Source organism: Talpa occidentalis, unplaced genomic scaffold (assembly GCF_014898055.3).
Source record: "Talpa occidentalis isolate TD23 unplaced genomic scaffold, MPIMG_talOcc4v2.1 talOcc4.15, whole genome shotgun sequence".
NCBI classification, from domain to species: domain Eukaryota; kingdom Metazoa; phylum Chordata; class Mammalia; order Eulipotyphla; family Talpidae; genus Talpa; species Talpa occidentalis.
The window spans coordinates 70,442,274-70,463,181 of record NW_023601543.1 but is presented as its reverse complement, the minus strand read 5'-3'; the positions used below and the strand labels follow the sequence as shown (position 1 = coordinate 70,463,181).

At 37.7% G+C, this 20,908-nt stretch overlaps 1 protein-coding gene across 1 annotated transcript in view; it reads right to left on the bottom strand.

Moving 5' to 3' along the window:
• DMD (dystrophin) overlaps positions 1-20,908 on the bottom strand; it is a 1,988,221-nt gene that overhangs the window by 328,483 nt on the left and 1,638,830 nt on the right. The window contains 1 exon segment of the mRNA XM_054695791.1: positions 15,559-15,715. Within this exon segment, the coding sequence (XP_054551766.1) occupies positions 15,559-15,715 (157 nt within the window).

Genomic DNA, 20,908 nt, shown 5'->3' with positions numbered 1-20,908 from the left:
CTGGATTCCTCAGTGTGCCTATAAAATGCTCTACATTCCTGAGACACTTGCATACCATACACACTAATCATCTGTCTAGTTAATTTTTCTGATCCAAAAGGGTCTTATGGCTACAGTTCAGAATAATTGCTAGGTTAAGCTCCTCCTTGTCAGAAAGACTGGAGTAGCTATCTCTCTAGGTGTTTGCATTTCAAAAACCATGAAGCCCAGACCTTGGAGACATTCTACATCGTATAATCTCCGAGACATGTACCTAGCTGGCTTCTGAAGAAGCTGGTTAGGAATCATGCCCATTATGTTTACAAAGGGACCATTGCAGGAAGAGAAGGGGTCAACTGCCTCCTCCTTGATAAGTAGAGAAAAATGATTTTTCCTGGTCTGTTGCCGATGAGAACCCAGCCATTCATGTAGAAGCAAATTTTATCATCTCTCATCATGTCTCCCTAGGAGAGGGTTTGGGGCAAAGGGAGGGAGGTGGTGACAACAGTTGCCATGAGCAAATTAAAGGAAATCTGTCTCTGATCCAGAACCTCTCATGTACACATTCAGGATAAAGTTAATAAAGATGAACATTAAAAACCCAATGCTAATATAAGGGGGGGACTTGATGGGAAACAGAATAAAGCGGCATGATATGCACAGCTTAGAGAGACAACAATCCTTCTGGAAGGAAATAAATATCAAAATCTGATGTTTAGGGAGAAGACAGGGATATTTAGGAATCATTTGCTCACTGAGTTAATATCCACTGAGTGCCTACAATTATGCATATAGGCAAAGACTAAAATTACATAAGCCTATGTTCATTGCAGCATATTTACAATAGGCAAGTTGAAGAAACAACCTTTGTTTCCAAGAATAGATGAATAGGATTAAGATTTGATACATACACAGTGGAATACTACTCAGCTATATATATAAAAAAAGAACTCTTGCCATTTGAAGCAACAAGGATAGAGCTGGAGGGGGTTATTCTAAGTGAAATGTGAGAAGAAGAAAGACAGATACTAGATGAGTTCAGTCATATGTGGAATACAGAGAAAACAATCAACAACAACAAAACTACAAAGGAAATGATTAAACCAAAATAAACTCTGGAAAGATAATTGCAGAAAGAAGGCTAAGCCGGGGAGGGAGAAGGAAATAAAAAGAAAAGTAGGAAGGGGCACAATGGCCTAGGGTAAAGGACTATGGGTGCTTGGGTGGTGGGTGTGTATGGTGACATACATCTGAGGAGGTGCAGACTTATTCCCCTAAATCATATACAGTGCTGTAAACCAGTGTTTACGTAATAAAGGAAAAATAATTAAATAGAAATGATGATGCAATTTCATTGTTAAAACTAAACAACTAATAATTCAAGGCTAAGGACCACCCATCAATTGTAAGACACTACTTGTTTGCCCCCAAGCCGTTGCCAAGGGCTTAGCAACTCCACAGCTGCACAGTTCATTTCTCAAATATGAGTCATTGAGGATGAAAATGAGGCTAAAGAAAAGACAAAGGAAGTTCTGTCATTATAAAGACACAAGCACCATTATTTTCACACTGTTGCCTGAAATTAAGAAAGTGGATGGAAGACAGGGTTAAATGTCTCTTCAAAATTCAGGAAGATTTAGATTAAATACAAAAAAGGGTAAAATCTCAGAAAAAGGAGAGGATGCTTGGTTTGAGAAAAAGAGAAGATGAAGAAAATGGTAATGTTTCCTATAAATAGGAATTCCTACAAATAGGAATAGGTCATTTCAAACATGGTTATGTGAGGGATCCTCCTTCATTTGAGGACATCTGAGCACCTACCATGTAGTAGACACTGCTGGAGACAAGGGGCGTGGCCTTTAAAAGCAATAGAATTATATAGTAGAAACAATGACAACAACAAAAACTGTGAAGAATCTCTTTTACTGTACTGGAAAATCAATTTTTCAATATCTCATCATCTTACCATAAACTGGATGTTATAATAGTTTATCACATTTTAAAAGAAGAAAATTGGAGCCATTTTTAAAGAAAAACAAGAATATTCAATGTCAAGTGCCTTGATTTGAAAGTCTATTCAAATGACGTTTGGAAAAATATATACTCATATGCAATACTGACTTTGTCTCAGAATTATGATTGATATTTTAATTCAGACAAGTTGGAGCATTCATAGGCTGATATGAAAAAGTTATTAGATTTAGAGCCCTTCTTTCATACATGTACATCTTTCTACCCTTTACATGTCAATATTCAAATTTTAAGATATTCTTCCTGAATCTTCTGAACAGATAAGATTATCTTCTCTAAAATACACCCTCATCCCTATACCTTCCTCTTTACCTTTCCAAGATAAGCATCCTAGGGTCTGAAATAATGACACAGAAGAATTAAAAGCAATTAATAATGACTTAGAACATCTGCATGAAAATGATATTGTCTCACAAATGAGAAAAAATTAGGCATACCAAATTGACATTTTTCCTTCAGTTACTTAAGATCCACAAAAGCTTATATGAAACAGGTACTACAAAATTATACTAGTGATATATCCCAAAGTAAATCCACTTATTTTGAAGATTAAATTATCTGATGGAAAATGTAAATCAAAAATCCTAACCACATGGATGACTGACTGCTGGATAATTAATTCATTGGAAAATATTTATTTTGAGTCTATTATATATAAAGTAGGAAAGATATAGGGACAGATCTTTGTCCCTAAGGAACCGATAGTTTAGCTGAGTAGCTATGACTGTGGTGATACTTTAATAGCATGAATATTTCCATTGAAAATTGAGATACAAATAAGTTCAATTTTTCCTAAGACCATCAATTCATTAGTCATTTAGAATCCAAATATTGAAATTCTTAAACCAGGGTGTAAGTGAGTGATATAAAAAAATGAAAGATCCCTGAATTATAATAATTTGGAAGCAATATATGTGGGGCCATGAAGCATATAACTGAACTAACAGAGAAGAAACAAGTGAGTGATGATTTGGGTTTTATTTTTGCCCCTCCTGCTTGCAAAAAAAAAAAAAATAGGGTGAAGGATAACACAAATACCTAATAATACTGAAAATAGAAACAGCTTAGAACCACGTGTAGAGGGGATGAAGGATGAGATAGTAACTTGCTTGATGTTCCTTAGAGAAGAGGAGAGCAGAATGACAGCACTGGGTATGGGTATTGACACCACAAAGGGGAAAGCAATGATGTTTTCACCTAGAGACTGGATGCAGGGCCCTATTACTATGACTGTAACAGTCCTTACTGTTCAAAATGCAGATTTCTTTCAATCATGCACAATTTTCACGGAACTGAATTTTACCTAAATTCCAATTAAAGTGTCAAGGCTAGTTGATTTTGATTTTTACTTTATTATAATTAGTCTTTTTCCTGGTTCCTTATTTAGGCTTTCTAGATTCCTGCTATGAGTGAGACCATCTGGTATCTCTCTTTTTCTTTCTGGCTTATTTTTCTGAGCATGATCCCTTTTAGCTCCATCCATGTTGCTGCAAATTGCATGAGTTTATCCTTTTTGATTGCTGAGTAATATTCCATGGTGTATATGTCCCACATCTTCTTGATCCAGTCATCTATTTTTGGGCATTTGGGTTGTTTCCATAGCTTAGCTATTGTAAATAGTGCTGCTATAAACACAGGGGTTCAGGTACCCTTTTGAATTAATGTTTGTGGGTCCTTTGGGTAAAAATCAAAATCAACAAGCAACTTTAAACTAGAGACACACTACGGGGGTGGAGGGAGTAGGATCAAAACAAGGGTGGTGGGAATTGTATGGGGACTATAACCAAGATGAAAATGCATACATTGTGCAAAAATGAAAAATGATGTAAAAATATATAAAATTTTAAAAAAATGAAAAGTGTCAAGGCAAGATTTGTGTTATAGAAGACTATATGTGAATAGAAGATTATGTTATTTCCATATTTGTTAGAAGAAATTTACAGAACCATCCTGGGAGACAGACTGCCCTAGGTGGTAGGAGAATGGAAGCTTTGATGGAGTCAAAAATTGTCTTGTAAAAACAAACAAACAACAACTAAAACCTGACTTGTGATTGACAGCAGTCTTAAAGTTTTCCCAAGTCTCCACATCCTCATTTGTAAAGTCGGGGGGTTGCTAAACACCTTATCTGAATTCTAACATCCAGTTCAGTGCTCTATTATCAACATGTTATAAGGTGGTAGGCTGAGATTGTCTCTCCTAGGCAGCTTTACTGATGATAAAAATTATAGGCATAACTTGGCATATTAAGTAGATACTCAATAAATATAGTTGAATGAAAAACAGAACACAGAAAACCAGAGGCCGGGTTGACTTAGATGCAGAAAATGCTTAGGGACAAAAGCCTAGTCTTGTGAATTATTTAAAAAAGTAATGCTACCAATTGGGAAAATTTGAGAGTTTTTTTAAAAGTTATTTTTAGCTGAGGTAATACTAGGGTACCTCCATCAGGTTATTACCATCATAGTGCACCCACCTCCAACTCACCTACATTCCACCACCATAGACCAGTGTGCTTCCTTCACTCTTTGTTCTTTCTCCCTCACCACCCCACTTCACCAACTTGGTATTTCAATTCTGTAGTCAGCTATAAAGGGGTAGTTTTCAGCTTGTCTTTATCTGACTATTATTTAGTTATTTTATATTCCACATATTAGTGACACCATCCAGTTTTATCTTTCTCCTTCTGAGTTATTTCACTTAGCAGTATCCTTTCAAGCTCCACCCATGTTGCCATAAATTTCATGAGCTTATCTTTTTTGATTGCTGTGTAGTATTCCATTTTGCATATGCACATCTTCTTAATTCACTCATCTGTTCTCAGACACTGAGGTTGTTTCCATTGTTTACCTATAGCAAATAGTGCTGTGGTAAACACGGAAGTGAGAGTTTCCTTTTGAAGTAGTGTTCTTGAATTTTTTGGATAAATGCCTAGGAATGGCATTACTGGGTTGAATGGCAAATCCATGTTTACTGTTTTGAGATAGCTCCACACTGCCTTCCATAAGGCTGGACCATTTTTCATTCCCACCAATAGTGTAGGAGAGGTCCCTTTTCTACATATCTTTGCTAACACTTGTCGATTCTAATTTTCAATATGTGCCATGCTCATAAGTATGAGATGGCAGAGAGATACTGTTTGGATCCTACTCTTATGTTCTAGATCCAAAGCAGAGTGTCACTTTTTTTTAAAAAAAGATTTATTTATTTATTTATACAAACACTGGGTACAGTCAGAAGCGTGGGAGGGTGAGAGAATTCACCAGAGCCAGAGCGGGGAACAGAACAGGCAGACGAAATACACTGCTGAGGGGAGCAGTGGGCACGGCAGGAGAGATCTGTGTGCCATGTGGGAACCTCGCCGGTGGCCGGGGATCGAACCAGTGCTACAGAGGCTGCTGGCAGCTCTGCAGCCCAGAGCTCAACCACTGCACCACTAGGGGAGGCCCCTGAGTGTAACTTTGAGTTATTGAGCAGATTTTCCTCAAGAAGTGACGCTACAAGATTTGCCTTCTTAATCCTATCAATTCCTTCTCTACAGAAGCTCATGTCCAAACTCACAATTTCCATGGTTTGAACTTCCAGTTGGGGCTTTTCTTTCTGTCTTTAGTATTAGCTAGGAGATCAGAGAACACTAGACAGACCCTACAATTTAAAGTCTTCCAACAGTTCAACAAATCTTACTGATTGGGCACACAGGACAAGGATATTAAGACAGTCATATCTGCAATTTGGTAAGTGTTTAAAAGTTTTGCCAGCCTACATTATCATTTCACTTTTCATATTATTTCTACCTTATCTGTATGCCTCCTACAATGTTTTTCCTTCGGATAATAAAGCTCTTGAATATATTCTGTCATCATAATGACCTTATTCATTTTAAAAGCTACCAAATTTACTGAGTTTCCAACACATTAGAAATATGGTATTAAGTGCTGACTTAGGGACAATCAATGCCCAATTAATCTGAAACCAAAAATTTAGAAAAGGGCAACATGCAGAAGTGTGGAAACTGGAGTGGAGGAACATTGCTTGTAAGGATCAAAGGCAAATTCGTAGTGTGATTCATGGAAAATGACAGTTAAAGGATGTGCCAACAGGACAAAAAAAAAAAAAAAAACAACAGAAGAAGGCCAATGTGTTCCTTTAATATACATTCAGGATAGCTGGTATTACAGAAGTTACGAAAATGGTGCATATGGGCTATAAGGAAGAGTCATAATTATCTTTTTTTTTATTCTTGCGTAAGAACACTTAACATGAGATCTGCCATCTTAACAAAGCTTAAGTGCACAATTTGGTATTGTTAACTATAGGCACTATGTTGCAGAACAGATGTCTGGAATTTATTCATCTTCCATAACCAAAGCTTTATACCTGACGAACAACTACCCACTTTCCTCTCTGCCCCTGGTAACCACCAGTCTACTTTACTTCTGAGATTGACTACATCATTACTATTATTTATTCTTTTAATTATGCTAACATTGGTTTATAACAGTGTATATGATTCAAAGGTCTACGATCACACCTCCTCAGATGTCTGTTCCTACACTATACCCATGGTCAAGGCTCTCACCGTTCTCCTCCATAGTCCACTAGACCCCTCTTAATTTGATCTTCTCTCTATCCCTTTCCTCTCTGGTAATCTGAATTCTACAGTCAGACTTCTCGGGTTTGTTACTGGTTTGTCTTTAAATAAGATGGAAAGAGTCCCAATTTATCTTCACTCCACTGTTGAACAAAAAAGTGAAGATAAGGGATTACAATATCTGATACATCTAGTCATTGCTTCCGATAGTCAACAGTATTAATTTATAAATGAGATTGAATCAATTTGACACAAAGTTGAAAAGGAAGTTGATATATTTTTCAAGGCTGACCTTTTTAAAAGAATCTTATTGGGCTCAATGAGGAAACATTTTTGAGAATCTAAGGGAAAAATGTGCTTAATAAATTCCTTGTGGAGATGCCTTTTTTGGGGGAAGTCTTTTGAATTAAAAGTTATGTTCTCTAATATCAAGGGCAGAGGCTAGAGTCCAGCCTGCTTGTAGATCGGTGTTACTGTGGAGGAATGGTTTAGTACCCATGCGGCATGCTGAACAGCTGTTTTATCCTCAATCCTCAGGCTGGGATGCTTCCACTGACTGGAAAAGATACCTCCCCCTGACAATGTTGTTAAGTTTTGAGCTGACCTTGAGAAATCACTACTGAAAACTCAATGTGTTTCCAAGGTCATTTGGAGAATTAGGTCTTAGGTCAATAAGCCAGCCAGCCCTGCATTCTGGAGATTCCTTCAGAAGCAACAGTACAGATGAACAGATTATTAGGAAACCTAGTGACAAATTAACTTATATCCATTGTCATGAAGCTCAAAGTTTGAGATTGTCAAGTGTCAGTGGTGAATAATTTCTGAATCATTCTGTTTGTTTCTATCAACATAATCAAAAAATGGAACCCTTGATTCACTCCTCTTGAACACCCTCATCCATGATCATTCCAAAGTCTTTCCTGTCTCCATAAATGTCATCTTCATTTCGCCATTTGTTCAGTCACCGTTGATGTTTCGTTTTCTCTCACATTCCATATCCGATCCATCTTAAGTTCTATCAGCCATACCTTCAAAATATATCTTGAATCAAATGGTTTTTCACCATATCATTTCCATTGTGGTCCAAGTCATCATTATCTCCTTTCTAGGTGACTTTGACACCCTCATAACTTTCTCCTTGCATTTTGTTTTGTTCCTCCTACCATCAGTTCCCCATAAAACAATTAGAGTTAACTTCTGAACACAAATTGTATCACATGATCCCTATTGATGATCTTCCAGTAATGTCTCATTACACACAGAATAAAATCCAAACATGGCAGACAAGACAATCCATTATTTATACTTGCCCTCTCTCTGCAGCCTACCAGTAGTTTGTCTTGTTATTCCTTGAATACCCAAAGCTGATCCTACATTTGGTCTTTTGCATTTGTTGCTCCTTCTTCACTCACTGTCTTGACTTGACTCACTCACTCACAAAGGCCTCTGTTCAACTATAACCTGCTCACATCCAATGATTTCACTCATATATGGAATATAAAGGAAAACAACAACAAAGAATGGACAAAATTAACCAAAAAAAAATCCTAGAAATCTGACTACAGAACTGAGGCTACCAGAAGAGGAGGGTGAGTGAAGGAAAGAAGCAAATGGAGGAGGGGACACAATGAACTATGGTGGAGGATTATGGGTGCTTGGGTGATAGGCATGGTTTGGTAACGTATTTCTGAAGAGGTGTGACCCTGTATCTCTGAATCATGTACAGTATTGTGCATCAATGTTACCTCAATAACAAATGTTGGATTATTTCTTCTTTTAATTTAAAAAACCTCTCAAGACACATACTCCAGCTGGGTTTTGTTGGAATGCCAGAAGCAGACACATGACACGGTAAGCCAGGGAATGGAGGAAAGTGTTGCAGGCTGTGAGATTGGCAGGAACGGAGGCAGGCACAGGCCCCATGTCCATGGCCCTGGCATCCCCTCTCTCTGCGAGGAGTTGGGTGGGCATAATCACAGTATCCTCCCCAAATGGGATGTTTAGGCCTGCAGGAACTCTGCCCATTGGACTGTGAAGCCTCTGAGGAGAGGGCGTGGAAGCACTAAGTTTTCTCTCTTGCAAGGGAAGGAAGAGGAGGATCTAAAAGGAGGGGGATGAGAGTGGCCAAGAAGGCTCTCCTTTTGGGTGTTTGCACCCGGCCTGTGGTCCTGGATGGTAGAGGGAAGCAGCAGGGAAGACAGAGGCTGAGTGTCCAGCCATCAGGGTGCTGGAGCCACCAGCTGATAGGGACTTGAGTCGGCCATGAATAGGGGACAGAAGTTCAAGGGGATCAAAGATGCAGGCAGTTCCCGAGTAAGCAGTCCTCAGAGCAGGGGGCCTGGCCTTCTTAGGGCAAGGAGGAGGAAGACAGGAGGATCCACCCCTACAGGAGGGGCAGAGGGCAATCTCCCCATGAATCCACTTTAAAAAGACAAAAAGATAACCTCCACATAGAAGCCATCCCTGGTTTGTTTGTTTTTTCTCCATAGCACTGACCTAACATGATTTTATATATTAATTTATTGGTTTGCTGTGTATTTTCCTCACAAACATTTGAAGATCTGTGGGGGCAGACTTTCATTTTGTTCATACTGTATCCTCTGTCCCTGGCATAGAGTAGGCACTCAATAAATAATTACTGAAAGAATCAATAAATTCTAGGACTCTGAATTATGGTACAATTTTCCCTGAAATAATTTTGTTTTGGGAAAAAGAAGAACACAGAGAAAGATCAGGGGTTCATTTGTAATGAAATGAATGATGTGTATAAAAGTGCTTTGCAGAGGCAAAGCACTATACAAATACTATTTTTAGGAATATTTGTCAAGATATCAACATATTTCAACATCCAAAGAGGCCTTTGGTAGAGAAGTTAATTTGTAAATTATTCATACTTTATCTTGTTACAGTCATTAAAGAAAAGTAGCAGATCCTAGATGACTCTGTTCTCAAGTTTTGATGATATAGCTAGTTTTCAGAAAACTTCCTCAAATGCCTAGAAATGTAGTTCTAAAAATAATTTGAAATCTTTTCTATTCAGCATTCCTAAACATGACTGCATAAAATATCAAACTTATACAAAAGTAGCTTAGTTCATTAACAAGGAAGAATAGATAAAAAAGATGTCTGTTTTCTTCAGTGCAGCCAAGCAGACATCTTAGAGTAGATATAACTTTTATATCTTAGAGTAGAGAGAACTAAGAATGAACGTTGCAGGGAGACTAGACTTGTTTAGAAACTCCGGATCATCGAATACTGGGATGAATCACTGTGTCACAAACTTCTTTAGTTGCTTCTCAGAGGTGAATAGGGAACGATGCATTTTTTTTAAAAAACAAAACTGACTTGAATCTTAACGTTCACATATAGCAACCAAAGACATTTTTCTGGTTCCCTGGAAAGAAAGCCCAGAGGACTCCTGCAGATAACACACATACTAAAGTTTACCCAAACTTTAGTCCAGCATTGATGACAGAATTAGCTTAAATAAATGTATAATCTACAATGTGATTTCAGGATAATCTTATTGAATTTCTAAACCTCTTCCTCACTCTGTGGTGACTTTTGAGGAAATCGAACATGCATAATATATGGCCTGACAAATGAACAAGTAAACTACTTTATTCAAGCCTTTTCATTTGTCAACAGCATCCACACAATAATGGCTTTCTGTCCACTGTTTTAATAATGTATGTATTGATTATTTTCATCTAAATCTTCACCAGAAAATCTCAGGAAGCTTTGAAGGTGTCCTTACCGGTCTCTAGGGAAGGAATTATAGAGTTTTTAAACTGAAAGATGAAAACCTAATGACAAACAATTTCATTAGTAAAAATGCAAACAAAAAGTCATTACCTACAGCGTTCTTATCATCCAGACCTAATCTCATTTGGATTTGGGGTAGGATGAAGGAAATTAAATAAGCTGATGTTTTATTGCCGTTCTCCATAGAAATCTCCAACTATGATTTGCTCCTTTAAAACTCTCTCTAGGTTAATCACAGAAGTAGACAAGTAATAAATATCACTTTAGTGACTGCTCAAGTAAAACAAAGGAAGTCAGTTTTAAAAATATATCTGGACCAGAATAATACACTCTAATTGAAAACGAGTCAGTCTAGTGAGGCAAGTAATGAGGAACTGTAAAAGCCAGGATAATGTATTCAAAAGATATAAAAATTGGTCAGTTTATATTTGCTAAGGCACATTTGAGCTTTAATTATTTATAACACTTCACCGCATATGGAACATTATTTTATTAATTAGTCTGGAAAGCCATTTCAGTCGCAGTTGTTATGCTGCCCAGCTGGTTTGGGGAACATAGATCCACTCCCAGGGGTGTGAAAATTGCTTTGGGGAGTGAGACTGCAGTCCCCAAATACCTGTGTGGGCTGTTTTGGAATTTTACCTACAGGAAAATCAAATCCCACTCCATCACAGTAATTGAGACTGACTGTACATTTTCACTTCTGGAAAAGTGTACAAGTCATCTGACATTTTGTGACAAAATTTTATCATTAATCTTCAATGATATATTCAAAGAAAATATAAATTAGCTATTAGTAAACATTCTGAGTTATAGAAAAGTGAAAATATATGTGATTATAGTTTCAACTTTGGACATTTTAAGGGGATTTATAATCCTATAAAAAGCAAGGATGAAAGGCATTAGTAATTTACAACAGATAATAAGCAGGTTATTGTAAAAAAGCAATAAACCAAATACATGGGGAACCAGTTTATGATAAGTAGTGACCCATCTTGACACCAAACAGGCTATATAAATGGTATTTGAATCAAGAAACCCATAAAGAATAAGAGAGCTTACAATTGTAGAAATATGGCAAGCAAAAACAAGTCCACAAACACAAAATCTGTTAAAGACCAGATTTTAACAGAGTTTTGTACTTGTATTTCTGTTTTTCTCTCCCTGAGTTCAGAAAACTCAAATGAGAGACCCGGTTTCAAGAATTTTCCTTTCTTCTTTCTGTGTCCAGGATACAAGAGCGTTACTAACCAGGCAGACATGCCACCACTACAAAGGGCTATGGCACAAATCTGACCAAACTGAGTAAACAGGGTCCTAAATTGTTCTCCCATCAACATTTAGGAGTGATGATGTTCTTTCAGAAATGAGAGTGCTCTGAGACAAGCATTTTTCTTAAGAACACAGAAAGAAGCTGTGGGAACACTGGGCCAGACCACAAGTAAAATCAGTGGGCATCAAAGCAGCACTATGCAATACAGGAGGATGCTTAGTTGGAAATATCCAGAAAAATCCCACAAGTGAGGACGCAACATCACTATTCTTTCTTTCTCTGTGTTTGGTCTCTGTAACTAGAGCAGCATGAACAAAGTTAAGATTAGCTCACTGGTTTTTAGGTTCTTCCCTCCCTACCTTCCTCCCTCCTTATCACCATTGCTCATTTATCTACCCAGTGTCTACCACATATTGGGCACATTTTTTAGGTGCTGGATATAAAACTGACAACTTTCTCCCCAAAAGAAAGCTCCTTGAAGCACATGGTCTAGTTAGTGATGGTGGTTGTCATCAAACCAATAGTCACGCCTATACGTGGTGACAAAAACGTTAAGCTACAGGAGGAAAAGTAGTCTGTGTTACCTAAGTGCATCAAGGGAGAGCTTGTTCCACGTCTGAGCCAAGATAAATTAGGAGGGGGTTGTTGTGGGTAGAAAGGGTTTCAGACAGAGTATCAGCAAGTTAAATCCCCAACTGAAAGAATCATTGAGAAGAGGATAAAATAGGGCCTCCCCGGTGGCGCAGCGGTTGAGCGCTGGGTTGAGAAGCTTCTTGCGGCCTCTGCAGCGCCAGTTCGATCCCCGGCTGCTCCCTGGCCACCGGAGGAGGGTCCCACATGGCGCGCAGACCTCTCCTGCCGCCCTCTGCTCCCCTCAGCAGTGTACTTCGGTCCTTCTGCCTGCTCTGCTCCCCGCTCTGGCTCTGGTGAATTCTCTCACCCTCCCGCGCTTCTGACTGTACCCAGCGCTTGTATAAATAAATAAATAAAAATAAATCTTTAAAAAAAAAAAAAAAAGAAGAGGATAAAATAAAAGAAGGCAGTATGGCTACTGCCTGCAGTTGACAGAGTCCAGAAATTTTCTGGAAGTAAACTAACCCCAGTGATGTGCTGCCAATAAAGACAGAGCTCAGTCATCCTGAAAAGTTACTACACAAATCTACTCTTTCATTGATTGGAAAGCAGGAAGTATTTAAGTAGATTCTCCAAGCTTTGGGGTTTTCTCCATTGCAGCAACAAAAAGATAAGGAAGCAGAAGATTTGGGGTCTTGGAAAAGAGTTATTAAAATACTTGATGATTGACTCTAAGTTGGACTTGGAGGGAGATAAAGGTAAAGGAGCAATAGAATTAATGAATAGAACAGAGTTATCAATGGGCTCTAAGTCCTGCTACATCGAAGTTAGATAATAAATAGATGGTATCTGAAAAGGTATACCAGCCAAGTGGGGAATAATTAACATCAAATCTGGTGCATATGACCCCAAACTCTACCATCACCATCTTCCAAAAACATGTTAATGGTCAAGATATTTTTTTTAATATTTATTTATTCATGCATACAAGAGCTGAGGCATAAGCCAGATGTGCGGGAGGGTGAGAGGCCTCACCAGAGACAGAGGGGAACAGAATAGGCAGACTGAAATTCATTGCTGAGGGGAGCAGTGGGCGAGACAGGAGAGGTCTGCCGCACCATGTGGGTAGCTCCGCAGTTGGCAGGGATCGAATCCGCACTGCAGAGGCTGTGGACAGCTTCACAGCACTGTGCTCAACTGCCTGTGCCACCAGGGAGGCCCTCATGAGATTTCTGAGTAAGAGGACTAAGAATAAGCACTAACATTTTGTCTTTGTTAGCAGGCCACCAAAGTCAACCATTAAGGCAGTATTTATAACAAGTCTGGCTAGAAGAGACTGGACATTCCTCATTTTAAAGCTGAAAAACAAAGTAGCAAATGGAATCTAACTTATGGAGGAATATGACTAAAATATGACTAGAATCTTAGTCTATGACTCTTACTGTACTTGTTCAGTGAGTCATCTCTTTGGGTTTCTGCTATTTAAAGAAAATTATACCCTGCATAGAAATTTGTACTCATTTCACTAGGTCACATTAATGCATTGTATTGAAAATGTCCATACTCCATGAATGTCCTTCTACATATACAACAAAGCTTTTTGACTATTTACTCAAAGTTAGAACATTACGAAAGTCACACTATATTCCACTATACCACAAAATCTAATTTACTATACTGAATGATATGAAGAGGAAAGGTTAAAGGAGAAATTGGCAGTTTCCTTGGCATTTTTTTTTGCAAAGATTCCTGTGTCTTCCCTTATGTTCTCTTCCCTTTTTGTAATCTTCTATATCCTCTTCTCTGAAATAATAGAAACCCTTGACCTTTCTTCCAGATGCTACCTTTGGCTGTGTCTCCACAGAGATCTTTCTTTCAAGTGTGGCACATACAAAAGTGGTTCCATTTTATCAAGTTTTTGTTATTTGGTAGTAATTTACTTGGTTTGTTATTACTCATTTCTGTTCATGTACCTTTTATTCTCATTTCAAAAACAATTATTATCACTATATAGTAGACACAGCTAAGTACTAGGATCTTGGAGGTGAGAAAGATCAAATCTTTGCCGTCTACACTCAGAGTCTAATAGAGATGACAGAAGTATAATGAGAAACAACCAAAAGAATCACTGGTCCATGATACCAGTGAACTAGTGATTCTGAAGACTGATAAAGTCCTATGCTGCCTAGCCACTATTAATGGTACACGGGCTACTAAAATAATGCATGAGTGAACTTTTTTTTTTTCACAGAAGTACTCCAGCTAATAAATGAAGACAAAATGATAAGTTAGGCAATTATCATACTGCAAACCCTAGCCATTGCTAGGGTTGGCAATTAACAATTGCCAAAATTACACACAAAGACATATGCACCTCTTGATAATGGAAGACTATAGTACTATCTTTGAAGCACTTTTATCACAATAGTCAAACCCAAATATGATCAAAGCGGTGGAATGCAACGTCCAATGGGTAGTATTTAGCTACATCTGGCTGCTAGGTGTTTGAAATCTGGCCAGTCTGAATTGTGTTGTGCCGTCACTGCAATATTTTATAAAGATTACATGTTGAAGTGACAGTAATTACTGTTCTATAGTTTTATAAGATGCAGCCACAAGAAGAGACTGGGTAAAATGGACAGGGAAACTATACCAGTTTTGTGACTTACTATGAATCTACAACAATGTCAGAATCAAAAGTTTAGAAAGAGGCATTTAAAAGACAGATTTACCAAATGCAAAATGTGGACCTTATTTCAGTTTTACTTAAACCAAAAGCAAAACAAAAAACCTGTTAAAACTTTTAAGACATATTATGTGAGGAGGGCAGTGTAGACACTGACTGGATAGTGGTTATGATAAAGTTGTTGCATTTAAAAAGTATTATAGCAACTCCATGATACACTGAAAGACTGAAATTTTATCTTTTAGAGATGCTTTCTCAAATATGTATGAATGAAATGATCTAGGCCTGAGGTTTGCTCCAAAATAATGGAGGGCAGGGTAGAGGCAGGGAAGTAAGATTGGCTATGAATGGGCCATTGTTGAAGTCTTGATGAACACATGGGTGTTTATTCTAGCATACTGTCTGCTTCTGTATATGTTTAATATTTTCCACAATAAAATGTTTTTTAAAATCACCAGAAGACATGGGAATTTCTCAAAGGATATTATTAAGGCAGACATTTTTGACATTTAAGGTACAATGTCTTGCCTTTTTTATAATTGACCCTTGGGCTGGAGGAGTAAAAAAGATTTCTATTCAGCTAATTTCTATCAAAATGCATTTTAAAATAGTCACTGCATGCTGAGTATGTGCAAGGCACCAGGATTAAAAATGTCCTACCCTGTGAATGTCACTCTGCTTCTGAACCGCTGGAAAATCGCCAGCGATGGGCGCCTGACGGCTTAACTCATCATCTTTCAGTTGCAGCCACACCAGAAGTTCCTGAAGAGAGAGGTGCAGACGCTTCCATTGGTCAGAACTGGCTTCCAAGTGGGACCTGAAAAATAACAAAAGCAAAGTATGTCAGTGTATCTGAAGGGCAACTGATGATTCGAACAAGGCCATGAAGGGTCCATTGCTTGGGTGAGCTCCATAGCATATAAACCTACTTACTGTGAACCACAGTGCACTCCTCAATAAACCTCTAGCTACCGGCTTTTGAGAACCATAAAATGGGGAGGGGAGTATTTGAATGTCAGTTTTGAGGAAAGGCGGTGTTTTACTCATGTTTATTTCCACATGCAGAAGCCTGAGACGTGGGCATGGGATACAATGGAATGGACTGCTTTCCCATAGAGTTGCAGTCAATGATTCTTACTACTTCCAGTAGAAAAGACTGGAACATTGACTAACACAAACCACTCAGCTTTCACAGGACTCACGCTAGCACTGGAAATCTTCCTGCTCTGAGAAATGGAAAGTATTCTCCCAACATTTTGACTTTTCCATTTCTATACCCTGGGCAGTCTCTTCTATTGACTCCTTCCATCTGGCATCTGTTCCTTTCTGCTCCTCTCCCCATATGCTTCTCCTTTTCCTCTACCCTTCTTTATTCGTGTGCACCTGGGATTTGTTTTCACCAAGTTCCAACATTTTCCGCTTTGTTTCCTTTGTGTAAAATGTACTGAGACAACAACTCACGTGGAAAAGTAAAATCAGACATATGCCTGAAAGCCTCCCCCAAACATGAATAATTTAGGCAAGAGACTGAGTGCTTTACCATGAACTGTATTTAGAACGTGTTAATCCATAGAAATCGTTTAAGAATATACAAATGAATGATCTGTGCTATAAAATCCACAATTCACTTGAGGATGAGAAGCTAAATTAATAAAATAAATCATCATCCAGAAAACAAAGAGGAAACACTAAAGTTGGCAAAGCTCTCCCCTCAGGTAAATAAAAATATATGCCACATTACTCACATATTGTCAGAAATTTACTCATAAATTCATAAAAATTAATGCTGCCTAAAACATAAATCTGATATAGTCATGAATGCTACCAAGATGGAAATGTAAAGTGACCATGTAGAAGAATAATTCCCTTGGTCATTGGGTAATTTACCCTGACATTTCCAATATAATTCTGCTGGCCTTCGTCAAACAGAATCACCAAATATGTCCTGAGATTAAATTGTCCAAAACTTTCTGAAGGGTAAGTTGATGATACATAAAAGTCTACAATGTGCAAATATGATGATCCGCAAGCTTGAAAGCAAGGGATTCATACTAAGAAAGTAACTGGGAAAGCATGCAAAACATAGGTAGAAAAACACTATTTTTAGCACCACAATTGAGGCAATGTAGAAGCAACTTAAATATACAATACTAGGAAACTGGTTGCATATATGATAAAGTCACACATTGCGATGTTCAAATCCTAAGACTCCTATGCAGTGTTCAGTGTGATGACACAGGCAGATACTTATGGATATGGAAAAAAAAATCACCCTGTCAGTAGCTAAGTGGGAAAGCTGGCTACAACAATGTATAAAATCTATTTTTTCTAAATCTTTTGTGTGTATTTGTAAGTAAACACTTGACTATGCATGGAAAAAATGTGGAAATAGTAACTAGTTTAGCCCTCTGAAGTGCGGGCTAAATACTGGGTGAAATCACCATGCGGGTGATTTATTCCTTCATCTTTATACAACTCCAACTTCTCAGAATTTTCTTTCTGTTGTGAGCAATATTAACATTATATTCTGAAAAAAAATGAGGGCATTTCCACCAGAGAAATAAAATTGTTCAAGACTGTAAGGGCATTATTAGCTAAGAAATTAATCATGAAAGTCCATCAGTATAACAGTGCAGATAGCATCCAGTGTAGAGGTCATTTCTTTTATGTTGCTGTTCCCTCCTCTTATAGCTATTACTTTTCCATGATAAGTCTAAGGGAGAATTTCCTAAGAAAGCTTTTAGCTGTTCAATGGTATGGAATGACTGCTGGTTACAGGGATTCCCTGGGATGTTTGGAATGTTTAGCCTGGTCCCCTTGAATGGGAAGAGACACAGACCAAACAAATACTTATTGAGCACCTCTAAATCCCGGTAAGGGTAAGGAAGAAACTAAGGTGCTCAATAAGTAAAACTACAGAGGAGGCGAGAAGGGAGTAGGAACAAAACAAGGGTGGGAGGAGCACAAGGGACCATGGTGATAGTTCAAGGGTTGAATGGGGGGTGGGAATTTTATGGGGACAATAATCAAGATGAAAATGCATACATTGTACAAAAATGAAAAGCGATGTAAAAAATATATTAAAAAATTAAAAATAAATAAATAAAATAAATATATCCAAAATTCTTAAAAAAAAAAAAAAAGATACCTGATGCTTAGCCTTGCTCTTTCTGGGGAGGAAATCTTAGGTGGGGAGGTCCAGGGGAGGGTGTACTGCAGGGCAAGACTGTCCACAGGGGGCCTGGGGCTGCTGCCTCATTTACATAGGCCCACTCCAACCCTGTTCTAGGTTAAATGGTGCTGAGTAATTATTAGCAGGTCAATGAAACCCTTTGTGTCCCCAAAGAGAGAAGAACCTCCCTCTGTGACCCAGGGAATTCAGTTCTAAAGGATCTAAGAGAAACTTCACTGTGTGAGGTCCTAAGGCTGTTAGGATGTTAGAATTCAAGGACAGGGGAAAGTGAAGAAAGTTAAAGGAACAGCAGAAGGGGGACCTGGCCCCAGGGACTTGTTCCAGAATGTGATCTATTCTGGAGAATGCTCCATGTGCACTTGAAAAAAACTGTGTATTCTCCTTTTTGGGGGTGCAGTGCCTTGGAAATATCTGTGAGGTCCATGAAGTCTACTTCTCTTTTTAAGGCTATTGTATTCCTGTGTTCCCTAAAGGTTATTTGTAGGTCCCCACAAGATGAAGATGGTGTTTGTCAGTGATGTGATTTTGAAGACGATCTAGATGCCATGAAACACTGTGAGCTCAGGAAATGTTTTGTTTTGGCCGGGCTGCTTATGAAGTCTTTTCAAGACACATTTCTAATGCATTTGTTGGAAGTCACTGGCCTATTTTTTTATTCTTCAGAGTGTAGAACAAATATTCTGAATGATTAACCTATGTTTGTATTTAGAATGTCTCTTCCTGAAAATGTTTCTCTTTATTTTAATAACTTTTTTCCCCTGGTGTTACCACAGGCTATTAGGATTAGGACTGGAAGGAGCCTAAGATATTTGTTCAACCCTTCTGTTTTGCAAATGTGGAAACTGAGATGCAAAGGTATAAAGACAGCTGCTGGAGCTCATAACTTGAATTCTCCTTTTTAGACACAGGGAAATGGAAACTACAAAGTTTTCATATATGAGGAAATCCTTGACTTTAGTGGGTTTTGCCAAATGTTTTGCATCCCTGAACAAAAAGGCCCCCGGATGGTCTCACTCATAGCAGGAATCTAGAAAACTTAAATAAGGGACCAGGAAAAAGAATAACTATAAGAAAGAAAATATCAAAATCAACAAATAACTATGAACAAGAGACACTCTATGGGGGGGTGGGGGGCGGGGAAAGCAGGGCTTGGGGTCAAAATAAGGGGGTTGTAATTGTATGGGGAATATAAAAATAAAATTTAAATTAAAAAAAAAAGAGAAAAGAAAAAGGCTTCCCTCTAATTGGCAGATATACTCTCTTTACCCCTATCTACTCAACAGAAAATAAGAGGTTTGAAGGGGGCACACTTAGTTTCTACCCATATTCTATTAATCTCTATAAGTGAAGACAAGAGCTCAAGGGCTACTAGCATTTAACAAGGCAAGTGCTGATCTTTAATAAGCAGATAATTTCTGCAGTTTGGAAGATGTGAGCAAGATGCAGAACATTCAGGTATGTTGGGATATATTGCTTGGTCTTTAAGGATCTCCTCAGTGTCAGGACTTTAAGAATTATAGGGGCTGCTAAAGTGATTGTCATGTCATTTCTCTAGACACAGATATTTCAAGTGTAATTTGGTTGATGCCTACTTTGAAATTCTTAATAAAACTTTAGTCTGAAAGGCAAGTATTCTTAAAGCAAAATGCAAAATGTGTTATATTGAATTCATTTTTCACTTTGACTTCCCTTATAAAATTAATGATATATCCCTCTATATCTTTGGTACCCTTGTGTAATAAGATAGCACTTAAGCATACAGAAAGAAAAGGTAAGAATGGAGAAATAATGAGGAGCCACAGAAATAAAATGGGAGCTATGGGGCTTTAAAAAAAGAGAGAAAATTAAGCTCAAAGAGAAGTAAACAGTTTTTTTTTCCAGATGGTCCATGAGCTTCAACTTTCAAATATAATTAACATTCCAAGAATAAGAGAGTCAGAGATAATGTCCTAGTTGCATTTTTCTCTCAAAGGTAGACTCTGTCTCCTTTTGCTCTTTCTTTATTCTTTATTATAGAACCTCTAACTATTCTAACTTCTCATACCAAGGATTCTCCAAAAGATTTATTGCTGCTGTGGACTATATAAATGGCGGTGTTCTCGCTTCTCAAATTAACATTTAAAATTTCATAAATATGAGTATTTTATATAACGCTTATAAGTTTCCCCCAGTATAAAAATCTCACAAAATGTAAATTTTGTTGAAAAAATATGTGATGCTGTTAGTTCACACAAACAATAGTCTGTACACAGTTGATAAAAACAATAATCTGGATATTGGGTGTGGATTAAATTGAAATGTTCATACATATTTCTTATGTAAAAAATGTACTTGGCCATTTCTCAAATTACTGACATTGTCAAAATTCAAATGCAAAGTTTGTGTATGTGGAATATTTTAGAATGAAAAACACTTTCTTTGCCCAGTCACCCCCCTGATGTTGGAGAACATCATCAATAGTTCCGTTTGTGTGTGTGTGTGTACATGTAAGTAAACATCTTTCACTTTATTGTTCCTCCCACTCACAGCAGTTCATATTTTGTCTTCTTTGATGGCAATGGCAATGACAACCATCACTGATATTTACTTGTCTTCATGCTTTGTTAGACAAAATGCAGTGTGATAATGCCTGTAAAATGGATGGCATGTACTTTCCATGAACTACATTATGAAATCATAATATACAATTTCAGTTCAAGTATTCTTATCTTGAAGAGACATCTTATTTACTTTTTCTTAAACTGTATCTTTGAACTCAATCAATTGCGCTTAAATAGAAACAAACCAAGGGACAAAGTTTCAATTATTTTCATAGAT